The sequence below is a fragment of the Canis lupus genome, chromosome 14, assembly GCF_003254725.2.
Source record: "Canis lupus dingo isolate Sandy chromosome 14, ASM325472v2, whole genome shotgun sequence".
Lineage (NCBI taxonomy): Eukaryota > Metazoa > Chordata > Mammalia > Carnivora > Canidae > Canis > Canis lupus.
Genome location: NC_064256.1, coordinates 9,192,116 through 9,215,412, shown reverse-complemented (window position 1 = coordinate 9,215,412; position 23,297 = coordinate 9,192,116). Strand labels below are relative to the sequence as shown.

General features: G+C 33.9%; 1 protein-coding gene across 7 annotated transcripts in view; it reads right to left on the bottom strand.

The window, feature by feature from the left end:
- The window catches only part of GRM8 (glutamate metabotropic receptor 8), a 731,467-nt gene that overhangs the window by 258,797 nt on the left and 449,373 nt on the right, over positions 1-23,297 (bottom strand). For all 7 annotated transcript variants that reach the window (XM_049093381.1, XM_049093380.1, XM_025471533.3 and 4 more), the window contains exon 7: positions 14,747-14,947. In XM_049093381.1, the coding sequence (XP_048949338.1) occupies positions 14,747-14,947 (201 nt within the window). The remainder of the gene's footprint in view (positions 1-14,746; positions 14,948-23,297) is intronic.

Below are 23,297 nucleotides of genomic sequence, written 5' to 3'. Positions count from 1 at the left end.
GATATTTACAGAAGACACATCTGATAAAGGACTGTTTTCCAAAATACACAAGGAATTCTTAAAATTAAACTATAGGAAAATGAACAGCTCAATTTAGACATGGACAAAAAACCTGAACAGACACCTCAACAAAGAAGATATACAGATGGAAAATAATCCTATAAAAAGATGTTCAACATTATATGTCATTACAAATTAATACCACTGCATACCTATTAGAATAGCTAGAACCCAGAACACTGACAACGGCAGATGCTGGCAAGAATGTGAAGCAGTACTGCCACTTTGGGAGACAGTTTGGCAGTTTCTTACAAAACTAAATATATTAATACTTTATGATCTAGAAATCATGTTCTTTAGTATTTACCCAAATAATTAAAAAACTTATGTCCACACAAAAATCTGTATGGGGGTGTTTATAGCAGCTTTGATCATAATTGCCAAACTTGGAAGCAACCAAGATGTCCTTTAGTAGATGAATAGATAAATACACTATAGATAAATACACTGTAGTATACCCAGACAATGGAATATCATTCGGTGCTAAAAGGCAATGAAAAGATGAAAAGATGAGGAGTAAGATGAGAAGTAAGTTTAAATGCATAGTACTAAGTGAAAGAAGCCAATCTGATAAGCCTACATACTGTAGAATTTCAACTATATGACATTCTGGAAAAGGCAAAACTATGGAGACAGTAAAAAGATCAGTGGTTGCCATTGGTAGGGGGTAGAAAAGAATAAAGAGGCAAAGCACAGAGGATTTTTAAGGCAATGAAACCATTCTATATGATATTATATTGGTGGATCCTTGTTATAAAACGTTTGTCAAAACCCATACACTGCACAGGAAGAATTAACTCTACAGACTTCAGATGCATCAGTGTAAGTTCATCAATTGTAAGTTCATCACAAATATACCAGTTTGTTCTGTATATTGATAGTGGGGGAGGCTGTGTATGGATGAAGACAAAAGGTAAATGGAAAATCTGTACTTTCTACTCTGTCTTGCTGTGAACCAAAAACTTCTATAAGTAATATTTAAAAAAATTATGAGAACATGACCAACATGAGAAAACCCTTGATGTTAATATTTTCTTTACCACTTTCTAAGAGATTATAGGTATTGTACTAAAAATTTAAGTTTTCATATTTTAAACTTCATTAGTAGGTATTAAATATTTTATAAAATAATTCATTGGGCTTTAAAAATTAAATACTGAATATCTTACAAAGTAAAATTAAATAATTGAATTTAATGTTAATGGAGATAATGTAGGAATGTGCTTTACTGTCTCTTTATCAAAATTGCAGTGAAATGAAGCCAAATATAAAAGAGTACAGATTACATAATTTCATTTATAGGAGTACAAAAGCAGGCAAACGTCAGGAAAGTGACAAAAAAGGAGCACAAGAGGCTTTTAAGGGGCCAATTGAGGATTCTGGGGCTTCGTTGGGAGTTCTGGATATTGTTTCAGTATTCTCAGTTTGTGAAAATTCATGGAGCTATAGACTTTTTTGCTATGTTTTTTTAAAAGCAAAAACAAAGGCAGTAAATATAGTTCTTCATTAAGTTTTGATTGAAGCAAAGGGGGGATAGAAACATGGGTATATAAATTTTTACATAAGCCCGCAGTTAATATTAAAATAGAGAACAAAAAGGAAGTTAAGAGAGTTTCAAGGACCTGAGAAGAATGGCCTTTTCAATGTATCATTCAACAGGCTGGAATTTCTTAGTATTACTCATGAGCTAGTATAAATCCTAGGGACATCAATATAGGCTGGACAACCAGCAAAGAAAAATGTAAGATTTGGGGAAAATTAGTTTTCTTGAGCAGAATTAAGAGTGAGGTAGGAATTAGTAAATATCTTTCTGGGAGACCTTAATCACATCCCTTTTACCTACCAAAAATGTATTTTCATTTCTGTTTGAATTACTTTTAAAAATGCACAGGGCTTGTGAGTTGTAACTAATTCTGTTATGTAAAGTCCATTCTTCTCTTTTCTGTGGACATGGACAACTGAATGGTTTATACACGGTACAATTGTTCCCTTTAGCTGAGTTGGATGTGACCAATGACCTCCAGCTTATTTTTTTGCATAAGTCATAGGTGTCTCCTTCACTGCCTGTCAAAGTGAGTTTCTGAAGAGTTTCTTAATATAGGAGGTACACTTTATTACAGAACACATTCCCTGAACACTATTTCAAGCAACAGCTTCTATCCCTTTATCTATCAGCTCATTTTACTTTGGACAAAATGGACTAGTATGGGCTTTATGTCCTCTTATTCCAATACCTCATCCTATGATGTCAATGAGAGATAATGGGTTCAGAAGGTGACTCCAAGAGAAGAGAGAAAAAGTGAACTAAAAAAACCTAATAATCCTTAAAAATAGATTAATTATGCCTTGAAGAAATAAGAAATTAACTTCAAACAACAGAGTATCACTGATTATCTTAGGTTTATCAGATGCTTTGAAATCTAAGATTTGTAGGGAAATGTGTGTGAGTAGGTGTGGTTTGGGAGGTGTTTAATTGTGTATGTTTGAAATTCAGGAAACATATACAGAGACTTTATTCTTATCAGGTAGCAGAAGGAAAAAATCATAGATTTCCATTTGTTGATTATTCACAATGTGTCAGGCATTGTGCTAAGCCCTTCAGGGTGATTTATCTCATTAAATGCTCACAGAAACACTGCAAGGGAGGTATGATTATTATTTCCATTCAAAGATGAGAATATGAAGGCTTATAAAATGTAAATGATTTATCCAAGGACTTACCACCTAAGTAGGAGAGCTGAAATTTTAGTTCATTTCTGTCTCAACTCAAAAGCTCATGCTCTTAGCCACTTGTCACTATCTTGATCAGTAAATGATCACAAAGGCAAATAGAGAATTATTGGGAAGAAAAGAGGATAATAGAACTGGAAAAGAAGTGTAAGACACAAAGGAAAATGAAGAAAGGGAAAGAAGTGAAAAATGGAAGAGGGACAAAATACAAATAGCACAGTGCAGGTATATAACAGATACTCAATAAATGTTTGTTTAATCAATGTGCATGACATTTGCAAGTAAGTATCATAAATACACACTTCATAAATATTTTTTAAATTAAAATTGGTCATTGTTCCCTTAGCTACAGACAAAAGTGTGTATATGGTTCAAAAGAAAAGTTACAGTCATGGTTTTCAAACACATGCAAGAGACTGAGAAAACCCAAATCCCAAAAGTGTTAACAATTAGGAACCTGAATTAAAAAGAATTTTCTCATTCATATCCCTCACTTTCAAACTAACTTCGTGATTAAACTTTAATGTAATTATAAGAGTTAATAACCTTAAAGAGAAAAATAATCAAGTCTCAATTATAATTTTCGGGTAGATTCTTTCTGAAGCAACATATCACCAGAAAATAATTACCCTTAATAACGTGGGAGCTATTCCATTAAGTTCTTTCCTTCATTAAAAAAAAGTACATAATTTTGAAGGAAACAGAAGAAATCATGAGAGAATGAGCCCCATTTGATCTACTCTACACATCAGATGCCTGTATCAGCAGTATTGCACTTTTCCATTTACTTTGAGAATGTTGTAAAAACAATCAGATTTCTCTTCCTATATCTAAGAAACTGATGCTACTGGGAAAACCTTGGTGATTGGTGCCACAGCAGAAGCATCATTTCTGATATCTGCCTTGTTCATTCCCATTAGTGATCTTTGTATGTAGTGCTTTTTAATTATTTTTAATCTTTCTTAAGATTCCCAAGTCCTCAGTCTATCTCATCATCTTCATAAGATGATCCAAGTACTAATCACTATATCCCTATTGATAAAATATCCTCCATATATAATACAGTTTATCTCTTTATTAAGTACTTCTTATGTATTATCACCTTATATTTAGATTTCACAGGAACCCTAGAAAATATTACCAACCCCATATTATAGATAAGGAAACAATGATTTAAAGAGGTTTTGTCACTTGACCAAGATCACCAAATAGTGTGTGGTTAACTGGATGCAAACTAAGTATAAAGCCTGGGCTTTTGATCACTATGTAAAATACAAACTGTCTAGTGTAAACGCCTTCAGAAACTTCCCACTACCCCAAATCCTCTCTGCTCACTCATCCTTCTTCATTCAAGGCTTACTGCCATATCCCCCTTTAGACCCAAGGCCAGACCTTAATCCTCAATTACTAAGCCTACAGCACTTCATGTGTTTCTGGGATTTAAATGTTTATTCATAATTTCTTATCACATGATGAAGAAGTTCAGGAATTACAAGAATAAAGAATGAGTAAAAGCAGCCCAATGCAGTGGGTGAAGCTGAGTAGGAGCGCAGGAAAAACTAAGGCAATGTCATTGATTTGCCTCAAGCTGTTATCTGATGCTGGCTCCAACTCGGCCCACACATAAGTGTTTACAGATTAAGGGAAGAAATGAGAGATTAATAAACTTTGTGCTTTATGACTATAAAAGAAATTAGAATTTAAAAAACCCCACAGTTAAAAAAAAAAAAAAAACCCCACAGTTTATCACCTTATTCAGTTGAAAACAGAGGCAAGTACATTTACATTGCTAGATTTTATGATGACTTAACTCGTAAGATTAATCTTTTATAACCAGCCTAAGGTTTCCTTAATCAGAAACTGAAATATCATTTAATTTCAAATCAGCCTGTTTATCTTTATATATTCAATATTACTATATATATCATTCATTTTTTAAATATACAGTATTTCCAGGAATACTTTACTACCTGCAAACCTTAAGCACATATAATGTATTTTTTACATTAATGTATGTTTTTACATTGCACTAATACATTAATACATATATTAAGTAAATATAATGTATAATGTAAAGTACATATATTTTAAAGTACATGTATTTTTAAGTACATATATTTTTAAGTACATATAATGTACTTCCAAATTATTAATAATTATTTTCTCAATTTTATTTCAAATGAGGTAATTATCAAAAAGGATACTCATATTTAAGATTAACACACTTGACTTTCATCATGTTTGACTTTGCTTTATCTCTATTTACTAAATAGTGATTATTTAGGTAATAGTTAACCACAAGGAAAATTGTGCAGCATTCGCTTCTACAGATGACATTTTATGCCAGTTTTTCCAGACATTGACATTTTATATCTTGTTTTCTACTTACAGAAGTAGATAAAAAGTAGTGCAAAGCCAGTATCATCGATAACATATATACTAAAATGCTAAATTAACTCCAGTAAATGAACTATAATTACAAAGAAAGATCATGCAGGGAAGTTCTTTTTCAAAACCTCTTGGTTTTTAGTCAAAGCACAGTGCCAAAACAGAGCCAGCCTTCAAATAATCTATGTTCCCTTCCTCTCTCCTCCCTTTCTTTCCATTTCACTTGTGTTTTCATTTTCTCTTTTCAAGTACTGTTCCCTCATGAGGACTACTGGAACTGTCTCCTAACCTAACCACCCCTGTCTTCAATCTCACTTCCTCCAGTCTGCAAAATGCTGCTGTGGTTATTTTTCTAAAACACAAACCCTAGCACTTCATTGTCCTGTTCAAAGAGCTTCAGTTACCTGTTGCCTGCTGTGTCACCTTCAAACACCAGAATTTGACAGATATTTCTAACTAAGCCCAAGCTCATCTGGTCAGTCTCATTTCCAGGCTCCTCCCATGCTGCACTCTCAAATTCTTGCAAAGTAGATGTTCAGCTTTTTTAGAAAACGGGTTTTTCCTTATCTTCCAGTACTATTAAACTACTCTGTTTGTTTTTGTTTCATAAATCCACATATGAGTGAAATCATATGGTATTTGTCTTTCTGTAACTGATTTATTTCGCGTAGCATAATATCCTCTAGCTCTGTCTGCATTGTTGCAAATGGCAAGATTTCATTCTTTTTCGTGGCTGAGTAATATTTATCTCTCTCTCTCTCTCTCTCTCTCTCTGCATGTGTGTGTATACACATCTTCTTTATCTATTCATCAGTCAATGGACTGTCATTAATGCCTTTTCCCCATGTTGTCCACCTAAGAAATGTCACTTTTCATTCATAATTTAAATCAGGTGTGATGTATTCTTTGAGGTCCTCCTTATGTATTTCTTGTCTCAGCTTTATATTGTGTTCTTCTAATACTCATGCCTTTATCATAAGATTTATCAAGTTGAATTCTTGTTGGTAATACCTTTGTGCCTGTCCTTTGTTACGTTATGATATCTGAGAACATACAGGACCATGTTTCATTGGTCTCTGTATTCCTGATGTCTAACACAGAACCCTATTATGTACCTTTATAAGATTGTCAATAAAATGTATATGGGATAAATAAATGACTCATAAAAGATGAAAATAGTTATAAACAATAACAACAAAAGACAACAATAAGAACATTGATAGGCATCTGTATTTTAAAAATATACCTTTAAAAGAGTATGTAAAGACTTTAGAGCTGGAAGGGATTTCAGAGATGAGAATATTTTAGTATAATCCTTCTATTTAAAAAGTGAAGCTAGATGGGCTCACAACACAGAGGAAAAGTAATAGCAGAACCTAGACAAAAGCCTGAGATTCCAAGACACAGTCAAAATGCTATGCCACTATGTAACATAGTGTTGGTAGATTTAATTAGAAACAGAACAAAATTGTGATTCTGCTTTTTTGGTTTTTCAATATATTTTTGTAAATACAATTATTTCAAATATTTTTCTTACAATATATTTCTAGAAGTGATATGTGCTGAGCAAATATTCTGAAAAAAATACGCTAATATCCACTCTCACCAAGCATATTTGAAAGAACCAATAAAATTACTTTTTGATAATCACTATTATAATTTTTCATGTCTTTGTAAATTTGACAGATGGAAAACAATATTTTATTACTGATTAAATTATATTTATGTAATTACTAGTGAAGGTTAATGGGGTTTTTTAAAATGCTTATTAACATTTACAAGTTTTGGCAACTGATTTCTTCAAGATGTCATCATTGATGTCAGTTACAGTGGCTCTTTTTACATTTGTGCTATTATCCTTTGACCTAACAGCCCAAATATATCCCTTACTTTATATTTTGTTTTAAAACTGTATTTATGATATTTTTTGAATATCTGACAATGCTGAAATTTTACTAAATCAAACAGGTCTATTTTCCTGTTATAATTTCCTTCACTGTCCTATTCAAAAAGCTTCCCCATTCAAATTTAATGAACTGTCTTTTATTTTTTTCTCTTGCTTGTTTTTTACTTAACTCTAAAATAAATTCCAAGTGGATAAGACTCTTATGTGGAGGAATCATGTCACTTGATCTTACTATGAGTTGATAATCAATTAATAGAATGTCCTTTTCCACAGAGTTCTAAGTCCATCTTTATCACATCATAAATTCATATTTAAGTATATACATATACATACAAACTGATTTACATATTTATTGTTATATATTTCTGGTGATTTCTATATAGTTCTATTTGCCATATTTCTTCGGTACTAGTTCCAATTTGTATTGACTATAGCTTGTCATTAGATTTAAATATTAAATGTTTGGTAGAAATAAACTTTTCCTCAAAATCATTTCAGTTTTTATTCATTTATTCTCATAATTAAAATTTAAATATTGTTTCAAATTCTAGAAAATACTCCTTTATCATTTGGTTGGAATTATACTAAGCTAAGTCTGACTACAGATTTACTCAGATTAATATTTTTCTTGTAATTAGTTTTTCTGTCTACAAACAAGGAATGTTTCTCAATAAAGTCATCTGTTAATATAGGTCTTTCAAATTCCTTGGTTCAATTTATTCCAAGATATTTTATTTTATTTTTTTTTAATTTTTTTTTTTGGTGTTCAATTTGCCAACATATAGAAATAACACCCAGTGCTCATCCCATCAAGTGCCCCCCTCAGTGCCCATCACCTCCCCACCCCCCCGCCCACCTCCCTTTATACCACCCCTTGTTTGTTTCCCAGAGTTAGGAGTCTCTCATGTTCTGTCTCCCTTTCTGATATTTCCCACTCATTTTTTCTCCTTCCCCCTTTATTCCCTTTCACTATTTTTATATTCCCCAAATGAATGAGACCATATAATGTTTGTCCTCCAATTGACTTATTTCACTCAGCATAATACCCTCCAATTCTATCCACGTCGAAGTAAATGGTGGGTATTTGTCGTTTTTAGTGGCTGAGTAATATTCCATTGTATACATAGACCACATCTTCTTTATCCATTCATCCTTCGATGGACACCAAGGCTCCTTCCACAGTTTGGCTATTGTGGACATTGCTGCTATAAACATCGGGGTGCAGGTGTCCCGGCGTTTCACTGCATCTGTATCTTTGGGTTAAATCCCCAACAGTGCAATTGCTGGGTCGAAGGGCAGATCTATTTTTAACTCTTTGAGGAACCTCCACACAGTTTTCCAGAGTGGCTGCACCAGTTCACGTTCCCACCAACAGTGCAAGAGGGTTCCCCTTTCTCCACATCCTCTCCTGCCTTGTTAATTTTCCCCATTCTCACTGGTGTGATGTGGTATCTCATTGTGGTTTTGATTTGTATTTCCCTGATGGCAAGTGATGCAGAGCATTTTCTCATGTGCATGTTGGCCATGTCTATGTCTTCCTCTGTGAGATTTCTGTTCATGTCTTTTGCCCATTTCATGATTGGATAGTTTGTTTCTTTGCTGTTGAATTTAATAAGTTCTTTATAGATCTTGGATACTAGATATTTTAAATATTTTTTGCAAAGGAAACAGAGTTTCATTTCCCATATATTAGTCAATGATTTCTTACTAATGTATAGGAAAGCTCTTCATGTTTTAATATTAATTTTATATTTGATCATCTTCCTAAAGTAATTCCTTCAAATGTATTTTTTCAACTTATTGCCTTGAGATCAAATCACTTGAAAATACTCATACTTTTTCATATTTAGTAGTAATCTCTATTATTTTTGTTTCATATTTGTCACATTGGTTACAATTTACAGAATATTAGTAATAATGGTAAGAGGACCATCTTACCATTAATCCATCTCTTTAATAGGAATAACAACTAGAAATATATAATTGGTTATAGGTTGAGTACTTTATTATGTCAAACATTTATTCCATTTCTAGTTTATGTACAGAAATGGGAGATATATTTTAATCAAATGACTTTAAAGAATCTTATGAGATACTTATCCTTGTCTTATTTGACCTCTTAGTGTATTTATAGTATATTTCCTAATATTAAGTCATATTTATTTCTTTTAGATAGCTTAAAGTTATTTTATGCAAACACACTTGCCTCAAAATCAGACTATAATATTCAGAGACATTCATAATTATATATTTGGAAATTTGCATTAAGTACCTGAAATCAATATTATTGCTAAAGAAAATAAGATGCTGGAAAATTCTACCTCTATACTAGCCTCTGTGATCAGGCAAGGGTATAGTTTCCTCAGAATACTGAGTACTGAAATGGTTAGATCACCATCTCACTGGGGAGTTCAGAGAAGCTGTTCATTCCTCTTCATGCCAAGAAATTCAACCACAAAATGAAAACTAACATTAAAAATATTCCAAAGTTGATTCCTCTCACAGGCTCTCACAGATTCTACGTGATTCTTAACTGTGTCTCCTTTAGCTTACGAAAACTCACCCACGCAAGGAAGCAGTGAGATTCTGAGCCTAGAGGGCCATCATCCCTTCTCAGGTATTCATGTTTTCATCAATTTGCTCACTTTGGTTAAATTTTCCCAAGTCACTTACAGAAATTTCCCAAATGTCCCTTTCAAACAGGGAGAGCACTCCTATGACAAGGGAATGTGTACTACTTCCTCCTCACCACTGATAATTTGGAACAGATCTGACATCCAAAGTTTGGCTAATAAGATTCAAATTTCTAAGAAGTAAGAATTGAGACTTAGAAATATATACATGTTAATTTTAGCAGGTGCCCTGAAGAAATAGCTGCTAATTTGTAGAAATGTAGATGGCCTTCTGTTATCTACTCTATGAACCTAGAAGTGGGGAAAACCAATATAAACAAAACCAAACAAAGGAAACAGGGAGAAGTTGGGATTTCTGACCGGTTTTTAGTTCTTATAATCAGCCCTTTCGTTAGACCTTGTTGTATTCTGCCTTGGGGTTTCCTGACATACCTTCATAAATTCTTCCTTTTAGCTTAAGCAAGTTTAAGGTGGTTTCTGCTACCTACAAACACTCTTGTTTAGTATGCCCCTGTGCCTGCCCTGCCCCTGATGTGAGCTCAAGTACAGAGAAAAGGAGTGAGGAGATCACACTGGAATTCTACCCAACACTTTTTCTTTCTAATAAATAAGGTTCTCATGACAACAGGAAAATCTCTGATTCTATACAAGATGTAAGTATTAATATTTTATTGCCTATAGACCAGACTGAAAGAATTGACATCGTTGCTTAAGTTCCTGAAAAATCTGAACTCCTCTTCTTTATTTTATGTTTTTTCTTTTGATAAATCTTTGTATTTAAAAAATTTATAGAAACAGTGTTTTGCTCAAATGGTAGCAATAAAACTAATCCAAAAGGCAGGCCTTTGTTTCCCTCTGGCTCCCCAAGTACAGAGAAAAGGTTGAGAAAAGTTGTAAGAAACACATGAGTAATTCCAGATATGCTATGAATCAGAATGTGCTTAAAATACATATACCGAATATAGCTCAGGTAAATTTTTCCATTGATGAGAAAATAACAGTTTGAGTGATTAAATTCAATCAAACCACCATTGTTGTTTAAGCCTTTGATGGCAATAGTACTTTGGAGTTTAGTAGTTTGACTGTGTTTCACCTTTACCTAGTTGTTGTGTTATAGAATAATTCTGGTCTGAAATACTAATCATTCACCATTTGAAATTCTAAGATTATTGTTATGTTCTCAGTTAAACAATAAAACTGGAAGAAGCATGACCTTTTAAACCAAGTGTCTTTAAACCATTGCTTAATTAGGCATACTGCACACAAGGTTACAATCTCAGCAAGACTGAGTTTTAAACAGTTACTTTAATTTTATACCAATGGTCTGTGCAGCATCCAGCTGTTCTGGCTCCTATGTCTCCTGCTATTACAGACTGGAAGTCTCCCTTCATACCAATGACAAGGTTTTATTTACTATCACAAATTAAAAGGGATCGTGAAAAGCAATCTGCCTCAATATCTCATTAATGTCAGAAAGAACTGGTTTAACAACAGTTTCTTTTGAAGCACAATTTGCACTTTATTGCAGACATTATCCAATATTTAAATGGACATTACTAGATAATTCCATCCAAAGTCAATTTTTAAAATTACTTATGAGTACCTTTCGTAGCTCAGTGATCCTGACAGAAAATCTGGAAGGCTACACTATACAAAATTGATCATTGCCTTACAAAGCTCATTCTTTGACAACTAGTAGTAGCTATGCTAAGACAACCTTAAGTATATAATAATTTTTTGTTGTCATGTACAGTAAGCAGCTCTGAATCTAGTCAAGTACATTCTCCACACCTCAGGGTATTCAAAACTGATTATTTCAAGGAAACTGAGGTTTGGCCAATGGTCCTCTCATATTTTCAGGCTTTGGGAAGTGAATTAGCCATCTCACTAGGTGAGAACACTGACCATCACCAACACAACCCACTCAATTGGCATGCAATTAACAACATATAATAGCTGTTAGCTAGGTTCCCAGTATACACTCTAGATGACTACTTCCAATTCCTACAAAAGCCTTGTCAAGAGCAATAATATTTAAGCCTATGGATTTGACGTGTGCTCCATTTAGCTATTAGGACATATCAACGTTCCTCCAGGACCAGCAAGTAGCAATAAGGGAAGTGGAGTGTCCAAAATTATGACCACTCCTTCAACCCAGAAGCTCTTATTTTTAACTGACTGAAATGTTAAATTTCTGAGCAGCAGTCTTTTGAAGATCGAGTCTAAAAAGCAGAGTATAAGGGAAAGCTCTTCATTTATTCTTAACAGAATATAGTAATCCCTGTATCATCAGAGCTTGAGAGAGTTGTTAATCTAGATCAAAGAAGATTATCTCCCTCCTCCTGAAAACTCTTTTAAAAAATACCCTTCAGTGTTACAAGCATTACATTCTTGGCTTTGACTGTGGATACATGTGCAAAACAGCCAAAGAGAAAGCTTCTGCTTTTGTATAAAATTTTGTTAAATGACCTTGCTTATTAGGCTGTCAAAGTACCATATGATACATTTCTTTTAGAAATAGTTTCCAAGAAAATCAATTCTCTCTTTAAAAAATACGTAGGCTTGCTTCTATCATATAATGAAAGTTATGTATCCCACTGATGTCCCTTTACGTTTTGTCTGCTTGGGAAGTTCAGAACTTGATGTAGTCTTGTATCCCGGTTACCATATTTGTTTCTTCTTCCTTAAATGTTTTTGACAATACACTTCTATTTGAGCCACCCTATATATCTTTTTATCAGAAATAGGCAAGGCACTAATAATTAATTAACACTAATAAATAGCCAACAATGAAATTTAAAAATTGACAAACTCCCTGAAAATTACTAAAAATCAGGAGGATTACATAATCCATAACAATCTGCTTATGCTTAGATCTCTCACCTTGTAGCATCAGCTGTTAGAATACAGACTAGTTTCAAGCCATTAGCAAAATAAATCTTCAGGGAGTTCAAAGAGATTATAAGTTCATATACTAAAATTCATGTATTTTATATGATCCTCATATCTGGAGTATACTTACTCTTAGATAAGACATAGTTCTATTATGCTTTAGTGGTTCCTGTTGCTTTCAAGATGAAGAACAAATCTTAAGAATGGCCTGTAAGACCTCTTGTGTTCTATCTTACTCTTATCTCTGACACTCATTTCCTTCAGATACACCTGTAGAGGTGTTTCCCTACTGCAATCTCTCAGTTCAGCATACCTCTATTTTCAGCACTCACTAGAGATTATATTATTATACTTTTGTGTGCTTTTTTGATTATTATCTAAATTTCCAAGAAAATCTAAATCTCATATCTGTTTTGACTATTTTTTTATCCGTGGTGTATCTTTAGCACCTATCACAATGTTTAACACATTCTGTGTGCTCGATAGATGTATCTTGACTAAATTAATGGAATTTTATATGTGCTACTCTGTTCACAGTGAGTTTAAGAAGCAAATTATGGAAGAGATCAGCCCTAAAAAAAAAAAAAATCACAAAAATAGCAGTCTGATATAGTAGAAGGGGAAAAAAAGACTATAAAAAGGAGACAGAAGAACTCAGGAATCATTGGAGTCTAGAGGCAAATTGTCTTAATAATCATTAGGCATTAAGATGTTTTTAATAGTCTTTAATAGCATCATTATATTACAGTATGGTATAATAATGAAAGTCATCAAGGGAAGGTTTAGCTTTTATCTATGATTAAGATAAGAGAGAAATTGGCAATTCACCTTTAAAATACTTTAATCTTGTGTTTCTTTAAAGATTTTCCCATCTGGAGTTGAGCTTCAGTTATTGAGAAAATATATTCATTTACATTGCTCTTCACACTTCCTAACTTGGATAAATGGGAGTGTACTCCAACCTCATGTTAGGATAAATAATCTTGCGTTATAATACTTCTCTTTTGCTCAATTTTTATAATTGCAAGAAAATTATTTTTAAATTCCCCTTAATATTTATATTTGTAATGAAAGGATTGTTATGTAATGTCTCACAAAAATTCTGCTGAAAATAAGGATACCCTGTGTTGAATATAAACCAAATTTTGTCTCATGTTCCCTGCACAAAGCAAAAGAAGAAGTTTCCACTTGAATTCTAAATTGAAGATGACCTTGTGCTTTTTTGAGAAAGGCTGGCAGCTGAGGTCACTGGAGTGTATTATGATGGACAGTGCAGTGCTGTGTGTGGCTCAGAGGCATGTCCATTGTGTGGATTACAGCCAAACAGAAAGAATTAGACAGCTCAGAGCATTCTATCATTTCATTTGAAAATAATGGTCAAAATCATGGGCAGCAACCATTACAACTTTCATGAAAGAGCAACAACATTCAACAATTCCATCACTTCAGACAGGCAGTTGGCTATTCTCAGCCAAATACTATGGGTCCAGCATATTTTGAATCAGCTTCTGTAACACTCACAGAAAGCAGTATTTCTGCTTCTGCAGGAAGCAAATCCCATCTACACTGCATTGTACGTAGTTCTATTTTACAAGATGCAGCCCATTGTTTTACATTGACCAAATCATTGAAAGTGAAACAAAGGAAGAGAAGACACAGAAACTTAACACAGCACTCTAAGGTGAATATGTAGCAACTCCGAATCATCTACCTTCCTCAAGCCAACTTATTGTTTAAAAAGCTTAAAATCAGTTTTAAAACAAAATATCTATAATTCCTTCTCTAATAATGGCACAAACAAAACATTTTAAAAGAAATCTAATCTGTTGTCAGTGGTTCCAAATAAGTCTCTTAAGTTATTTCTGAAATAGTGGTATTTAAGTAGAATATTTTGATTGATAGAGGCTTATTTTTAACTTCTGCTTCTTTCAAGAACAGATTAATGCTTCTTTCAGGAGTGCAAAAAAATATGTTAGATATTTAAAAGCAGGTGGAAAAACTCACACTTCTGATTAAAAGGGGAACTGCTTCTAATCCTGAGCTTCCCACTCTCAGTATCTTCCCTATATGGGGGGCAGGGAGAACAAACACTGTCACTTCTAAAGTATATAAGGACAAAAAAAAAGTTGTAACTTACCATTAAAATTTACAGCCCGAATATAACCAAGAAGCTCTTTCCCATCAATGGCACTCATTCGTGGGCAGAGGCCGATGTATCCAGGGCAGAGATCTTTGTGCATACTGTGCAGAGCATAAGCCATAGAATACACTGCATCAATTACAAACTGGACCTTTCCTTCCTGTTCATAAGATGAATCCCTTGCAATTCGTTCCAGCCCTGCAAAATAAAAAAGAAAACCATTAATTTGGTGTTAGATTTCACTAAAAGATGGCATTAGGGCTAAGATTTCCACATTTGAGGCACACTTAATGAGACAAAACTATTTGATTTTACTTTCAATTGCTTTAATCCTATACTTACTGAGTCAGACTTTTAAACTCGGTATTGAAATTTTTATTTGGAAAGAACAGAAACTATTCTATTAGCAACAAAAAGATATGAACTAAATAAAAACATATCATTTCATTATCTTTATTTCCACCTTACTGAGTCCTATTATGTTGTACATTCTAGTAATTACACAACATTTTGGTAGTGTCTTGATCTCATAAGTAAAATGTGTAGATTGCATTCTTTTCATCCACTTCAGTTTCAGAAGTATCATTTAATTAGTGTCTCAAAGTAAGGTCTTTTTTTTTTTCACCCTGCCATGCCTATTCTCATTTTGAATGTGCTTTACTTGGGAGCCCTTTTTGTAAATATTAAATGACAGTGTTTCCATAAGTAAACCAGCTATCTTCAGAAGAATCATTCAACTTAATCTTCTTCTTGAACTCAATTTTTCTTTTTCTTTTTTTTCAGATTTTATTTATTTGAGAGAGAGAGAGAGAGAGAGCACGTACCCAAGCAGGGGGAGGAGCTGAGGGAGAACAAGCAGACTCTGCTTTGAGCTCAGAGCCTAATGTGGGTGGGTTCGATCTCATGACCTGAGCGAAAATCAAGTGCTGGATGCCCAACTGACTGAGCCACCCAGGCACCCCTCGAACTCAATTTTCTATTTTATTTTCTTTTTAAATATTTCCCAGCTTTACAGAGATATAATTGGCATATAACATTGCTTAAGTTTAAGATATACAAAATGATGATTTTATATGTATATATTATGAAATGATCTCCACAATAAGGTTAGTTAACACATTCATTACCTCCAATAGTAACCTTTTTTTCTCCCTTGTGGTGGTAACATTTAAAATTTACTCTTAGCAACTTTCAGGTATATAATACAGCATTGTTAACCATAGTCACCATGCTGTGCTTAGATCCTCATCAATTTTCTATTTCTATAGTAATTGATTTAATTTATTACAGAATCTAGTGGTCTGATAAATTAGTTTTCTAGGACTTTCCTGTCACCTAACTGCCAGCCCACATTTCCAATTGCCTATCATATTTCTATGTAGTCTGCTTCCATGTCAAACTCAATAGAGCTAAAACCAGGCTATCATTATAGGGAATTCCATCATTTTCCTAAAACCTCCAACTGAGGCATTTGCAGGTTTAGGAGTAGAGAGGGAAGATCAGTTCTTACAGAGTATCTTCAAAGTGCCAAAAGGTACATTGATTCCTTCAATCTGCATTTGTTGTATGATCTAAGCTAAGATCCACACAGATACGGGAGCACTGTCTTCTCCCATGTGTGGCACTTTGTCTCCTGGGTCTTAGGACAGTGCTGCTATGTCAAGAATGGCATCAAGGGACTTTGTGAAAACAGCCCTTTCACCTTCTGCCAAAAACTTCTCTCTCATAGTTTTAACTACAAAGTAGACAATTCATAAATAAATATTGAAGAATGGTCACAGCAAACAAAAAGATACAGTTGTTTCTTTAAAGATCTTATCTGGTGACCAACCACTCTGGTTAGCCCAGGATTGAGGGATTTCTCAGAACATAGGACCAAAACCTAGATATTCCTGGGCAGACCAGCATGATTGCCTATGAAAAAAGAGGCAAATGACATATCAACTTAATGATACAAGACAGAAATAACTACTTTGAGGTAGGTCCTTAGGTCCATAAGACCCCAGTTTCATTTATTTTATATCACTAAATTTGATAACTGGAAATGAAGACTACAAATCCCAGAGCAGTCATTCCATTCTTGATTATCTTCTTAAGTATAGATTCCCTAGGGCCACTCCAGATATACTGAATCAACATCTCCCATTTTGGGGACATGACAAATCTGTAATTTCCAAACACAGATATCTAACTGTCTTAGTTTGGGTTGATAAAACAAAATATCAAAGACTGGGTGGCTTATAAGCAAAAGAATTTGCTTCTCATAGTTCTTGAGGTTAGAAGTCCAGACTCAAGGTAACAGCATGGTTAGGTCCTGGTGAAGGATGTCTTCTAGGTTGCAGGCAGCCATTTTCTTATTATATCCTTACATGGAAGATATATTTCTGGTGACTTCTTTTAAGGACACTAATTCCATTCATGAGGGCTCTATCTTCAAAACTTCATCTAATCCCAATTATTTCCCAAAGGCCCCACATCCTAATATCATCATATTAGGGGGTAGAGTTTCAATGTATAAATTTGAAAAGGACACAAATTGTCTGTAACACTAAAATTCCAGGTTATGTGGTTTGAATTGCTGATCTGTAAATCCCTCTGCTACAAACACACACAGACACATACACCCACATGCATCCTCCCCTCATCACCCTTCTGTGAATGTTATTGTTTGTTTTTCTTTCTTTTGCATACTTTATTTTTCTGTATGTGTGGATCCTCTTTAATAATCAAGAAAATGTACTTTTAAAAATTATCTATCTATCTATCTATCTATCTATCTATCTATCTATCATCATTTTCGAGAGGGAGAAAGAGAGGGGAAATTTCAAACAGACTCTCCACTGAACAGGGAGCCTGATGCAGGGCTTAATCTCACGACCCTAAGATCAAGACCTGAGCTGAAATCAAGAGTCAGACACTTAACAGACTGAGCCACAAAGGTGCTCCTCTTTTGTGTACTTTATAGAAAAGACAGAATTTCTTTGTCTCTATTACCATTTAGTGGAGTATGAACAGCAGGCATAGAAATGGCAGAAAATGCCCAAGCCAAATTGATTCCAAGAAAGTAATGATCATGAGAACATTAAGGAATTTGGAAATTTTTCAGGATCCATAAAATATAGATAAGAGCTAGATGTGTATGAATGTTTTGTATACATTTTTAAAAAAGATTTATTTATTTGTTCATGAGAGACACAAGGAGAGAAGGAGAGAGGCAGAGACATAGGCAGAGGGAGAAGCAGGCTCCATGCAGGGAGCCTGATGTAGGACTTGATCCCGGATCCCAAGATCATGCCCTGACCAAAGGCAGACGCTCAACCGCTGAGCCATCCTGGCATCCCAAATATTTTATATTTTTAAATTTACTCTATCCTAAAATGTTTTGGATTTAACATATTATGATTTTATTCTAATGCTACTGCAACCTCACTATCAATCTATAAAGATATTTTTTCAACATTCAATAATTAGGATAAAGTTATATGTGACACTTTCATGATAAATTTTAATGGAGATGCCCTAATTTAACAGACAAGTTCTTTTTTTTAAAGTATTTATTTGTTTATCTGAAGAAAAGAGAAAGAGAGAGAGAGAATCTTAAGCAGACTCTGCACAAAGAATGAGCCCAAGGCAGCGCTTGATTTCATGACCCTAAGAACATGACTTGAGCCAAAATCAAGAATTGGACATTTAACCGATTAAGCCACCCAGGCACCCCTAATAGGTATACTCTTCCTTGATTTTTCCTAAAATGACTCAACTTTATATATAATAGATTTATAATTAATTCTCAACACCATACATCTTATTAAAGCATCTTCTTAAAGGGACATATTTATTTTTTTAAAGGGACATATTCAAATTTGCACTTGTCAAACTACTTATTTCTTTGACTAGCTATAAACTCCTAGTAGTATGGGCAGAGATTAAATATATCCAATTTTGCACTTGTTTTAAAGCAAAAGTTCAGGTTGTTTAGCAACTATTGTCACACAAGTCAATGGACACTATATGACTCTTTCCATAAGTCAATGTAAGTACGTGATGACAAACTAAAAGACTGAACATTATTACCATTTCTAAATTTAAATAGAAATCATTTTATTTCTTTCCAGGATGTTTAGACAATGTATTGTTTTATTCCCTAACATTTCAATTTCAGGAGGACCCTTAAGATTTTACAAGAGCTAGAGTTTGTGCCTCACTTCCTATATTTGCTTGTCTTATTCATCTAAAAGAGGAATTTAAGAAGCTGACAGTGACTCATCAACTTAATTGGCTGTAAAATTTCATTATGCTATAGTTTCTAAAGTTAGCGTTAATGCATTGCTATAAAGTGCTAAATATTGTCAAAGGCTATATGTCAGCCATCCATTTAAAACACTGATTGTAAAGTTGTGATGTGTTTTAGTATATAGCTTAAAATTAACAGCATATAGCAAAGTGTTTGCATGGTGGGAGATGAAGGCAGCCTCATAAATTTTATAGCAAGACTGATTTATATTTTTCTTAATGAAATCTAAGAATTCTGACTGTGTTCCTGGACAACAGAGTAAATTCTTATTGGTCCAAGAAATACTATATGTGCCTCAGTTAAGGTCTTTCAAACATCATAGGGTATCTTCTTGGTTTTCAAAAGGCAAATCTGCTCAAGTTTGCAAAGTGCAGTATATATTACAATTTAAGTTCCTAAAATAAGCCTGACTTGAATTTTAAATTCTTTGACTGACATAGTTGTTGAGTTTTGCTTTCTAAGAATTTCTGATTTCTCGAAGTGTAGTTTAGTTTTGTAGATTGAGATTAGAGGTTATTTTCCTTTTCCTGAAAGTATGTTAATGTAATGATAATCCAATAAACTGATCAACTGAAGAAGAAGGAGGAAAAAAAGGAAGTTCTATTAGTCATTTTATTCCCAAGAAACCAAATATCCAATTGGTTGATTTTTTTACTACACTCTTGGCATGTAGTAGAAATAATCTCACATTCTAAATTTGTAGGTTAAAAAGTATTTATTTGGTTTCTCCCTGATTTTTTCTTAAGTATGCAGTAACTATTTTAAATTATTAAATTGTGTTCCTGCAGTTAGGGTAGAGAGGATGCTAGGATGAAGAAAGAGAACCAGTGAATGGCTATTAATACATTTATGCATATCAGATCAGATTTAAAAGTCATTCTAAATTCCACAACTCCTTATGCCTCGCTACTTGATGCACCAGAGAAAGGACCGTCACGTCCCACAACAAGCTTTCCCAATGCCCCCCATGTATGTAGTAAATGCAGAGTGAGTGGAAATCAGTGAACCACACCAGTGACAATCCATTAGAACCAAAAAGAACTTCACTGCACACTAAAAAAGATCACTAAAAAAGATCACTATTGAGTCCGCACATGTCATCTTTTACTGAATTTAAAGTGATTTGCTTTCAAGGATACAATAGGGGAAGAATGGGAAAGAAACAAGCATATTCCATTATACAGGAACATCTCCTAAGCAGGAAGGTATGCAAATGACAGGTGCGCTGCTCCCACAGGCACTGCAGAGTGATGAGAACATGGGCCCTGTGGTAAGGCAGAAAGACAGACTGCCAGAGGGAAGCAGCTGCTACAGGAGAATGAAGACTGACCTGACCAGTGGGGCATAATTTAAGTCCTGAATTATTATTACTCTGTGGTTTTTTTTTAATTAGATAAAGAAACTAAGACTTAAAACTTGAATAATTTGCTCAAGACCACATAGTTATGGCAGTAAATGGTAGTCAGGTCTAACTCAAAACCTTGGCCATTTATTATTACACCACCTCCTCTTCCTCTGTGAAATTTTGTTTCTTCCAACTCAGGCTTACCTTTTACTTCTCTGAACTTCTCCGACCAGTGGGTACATTTTCATTATTCTTAAACTTGAGCTATTTCAAATCTAGTTCCTCATGAAGAAGAAAAGTTTCAGTTTTCTAGATTCGGATCCCAACTAACAAGGCAAGTGGCCTTGGGCACATTCCTAGGACTCTGACCAGGGAAAGTTGCCCCCAGGGACCTCCATGATGGGTTATACTCAGCCTCATCTGCTGGCACTACCCCACCTCTCTCTGCTCCACTTTTAAGTCTTTGAATATATAACATGAGATCTCCCGCCACAGATCACTTAGAATATTATAAAACAATGTATACTTTTACAGAAATACTAAGGAATACTAACAAATGGCAATATTTATATTAAAATATACCAAAAAGGGGGAATACGTTCCTTTAACATTGTAGGCATTTTTCATCTTGCTTGTGAATTTCAGCAATACTCTTGGGATAATAAAACTGGCACAATGTGGCTGAAGTTCATAAGCAAGATGATTAGATATTTGTGGCAAAAACCAAAGCTAATAAAAGTTAAAAATTAATATTTATAAAAATAAAGAGTATTTTAGCTTTAGAAGTAAAGAGTGTTTATGTATGTATGTGTCTATAAGATTTCTCTAAGAAAGTAACATGGAACTCAAAAGAATCCCACACATAGGTTCTGCTTTGTAGATTCTTCACTAAGCTTTGTCAAGGACCTGTATAAACAGATGTATTGGACTAATGAACTAATTTGAGCTTCCACCTTATCTATTTACAAAGGCAGAGAAAATGAGAAGATAAGGGTCCTCTACTGAAAATCACCAGCTCTCTATTTCTTCTGTAATTTAAATGTAGTCCCAAGAACTGAAGGCTCTTAGCTGCCTGAGGACATATCTGAGACACTTGTAAATCAACCCCTGAAGAGTGCTACATCAGCCCACAATGACTTCTCTCCTTTGTGTGCCTGGCAGGAAATGGAAAGTGCTTCAGGCAGGTGCCAGGTGTCCCCTTCAGGTGTTAAATTTTCCATGCAATGCCCTAGGGTATTTAAAACACTGAAAAACTTAAGGTAAGAGGCAAGTAAGATTAAAAGTCTATCTTCTAGCAAAACAACCATTTTTTTTTAAGATGCTCAGAAGAGGAAATTATTTCATAGATATACCCCTAAGTCCCCAGACCAAGAAATGGCATTTGATTAAATTCAGTTGAATTTCTCTACATAATTATCTTAGATCATGCACATCAGAAACAAATTTTGATTCAAGATAGTGCATAAGACTATTGACAGAGTTAACTCAATAGTTAATAGTAGAGTTTCTCTCTTTAAAGTATATTTAAGCTCCTCCATAGAAGAATCCAATTTTCCCTCCATAAATCCCCTTAAGCAGGTAGGAGATTGCAGACTTTATAATGTGGCTTCCAATGAGCTTTTAAAAAACATTTTTTATTTCTTTTTAATTAGGAAAGCCATTCAGTATTAATAGAAATGTGAGGGGAAAAAGTATAATGAAGAAAACAAAGAATATCTATTAGCCTACCATGTTAACCACCATTTACATATTGATCTCTTGCCTTACAGGATTTCTCTATTTTCCCCTTTTATTTTTAAAAATTAAGAAGATTCTGGGGGGCACCTGGGTAGCTCAATTGGTTAAGCATCTGCCATGGGCTCAGGTCATTATCCTGGAGTCCAGGGGATGGAGCCCCACAGGCTTTCTGTTCAGCAGGGATTCTGCTTCTCTCTCTCCCTCTGCTGCTCCCTCTGCTTGTGCTCTATCTCTCATGTTTTCTCTCTCTCAAATACATAAATAAAATCTTTTTAAAAAGTAAGATTCTGTGTATATTTTTTAATCTGCTATGTTCACTTTACCTATAGTGAAAATTTCCCTATATTGTAAGGAAGCATAGTTTTTATACTTGCATTGTAGTTCATTCAATGGATTCAGGTTTTTGCATTTAACCATTTCCCATACTCAAAGTGATATTTTGTATAAGGTAGAGATCTAACTTTGTTTTCAAAATTATGAACCAATTCTTCCACATGATTACTTGAATGAATATTCTTTTCCCCATTAATTTATATAAAGTCACTTTTAACACACATCAAACTCTTATATGTTCTTGGATATATATAGCCGGAGTTTATGCTCTAAGCCACTTGTCTCTTAATATGCCAATACTACCTATTTTACAATTATTATAATTTTAAAAGTCCTACCATCTGTTCATGCAAGTTCTATCAAAATTCTTGTTTTTTTTTTAATTCTTGACAGTTCTCACAAATAAACTTCAGAATTATTCAGCTAGTTCCAAAACTTACAGCTTTTATTAGAATTGTATTGATTTTTAAAATTAGTTTCAGAAGACTTGAAATAGCTGCAATATTAAATGTCTCTTTTGGAAACACAGGATCTCCATTTATTCAAATCTTCTTTTGGAATCCTCAGTAAAGATATGTCACCCACCCATTTCTTTTTAAGTAATGCCTTGATATTTTGTGTTTTCTAGTTTTATGAAACAGAATTTTTTTCATTTTATTTTTAACTGGTTAATCATAGTACAATTAAAAATTTACAATTCACTTTTTTCAAAAAAAATTTTAATTTATTTTTTTAAACTTATTTATTTATTCATGACAGAGAGAGAGACACACACAGAGAATGAGAGAGGCAGAGACACAGGCAGAGGAAGAAGCAGGCTCCATGCAGGGAGCCTGACG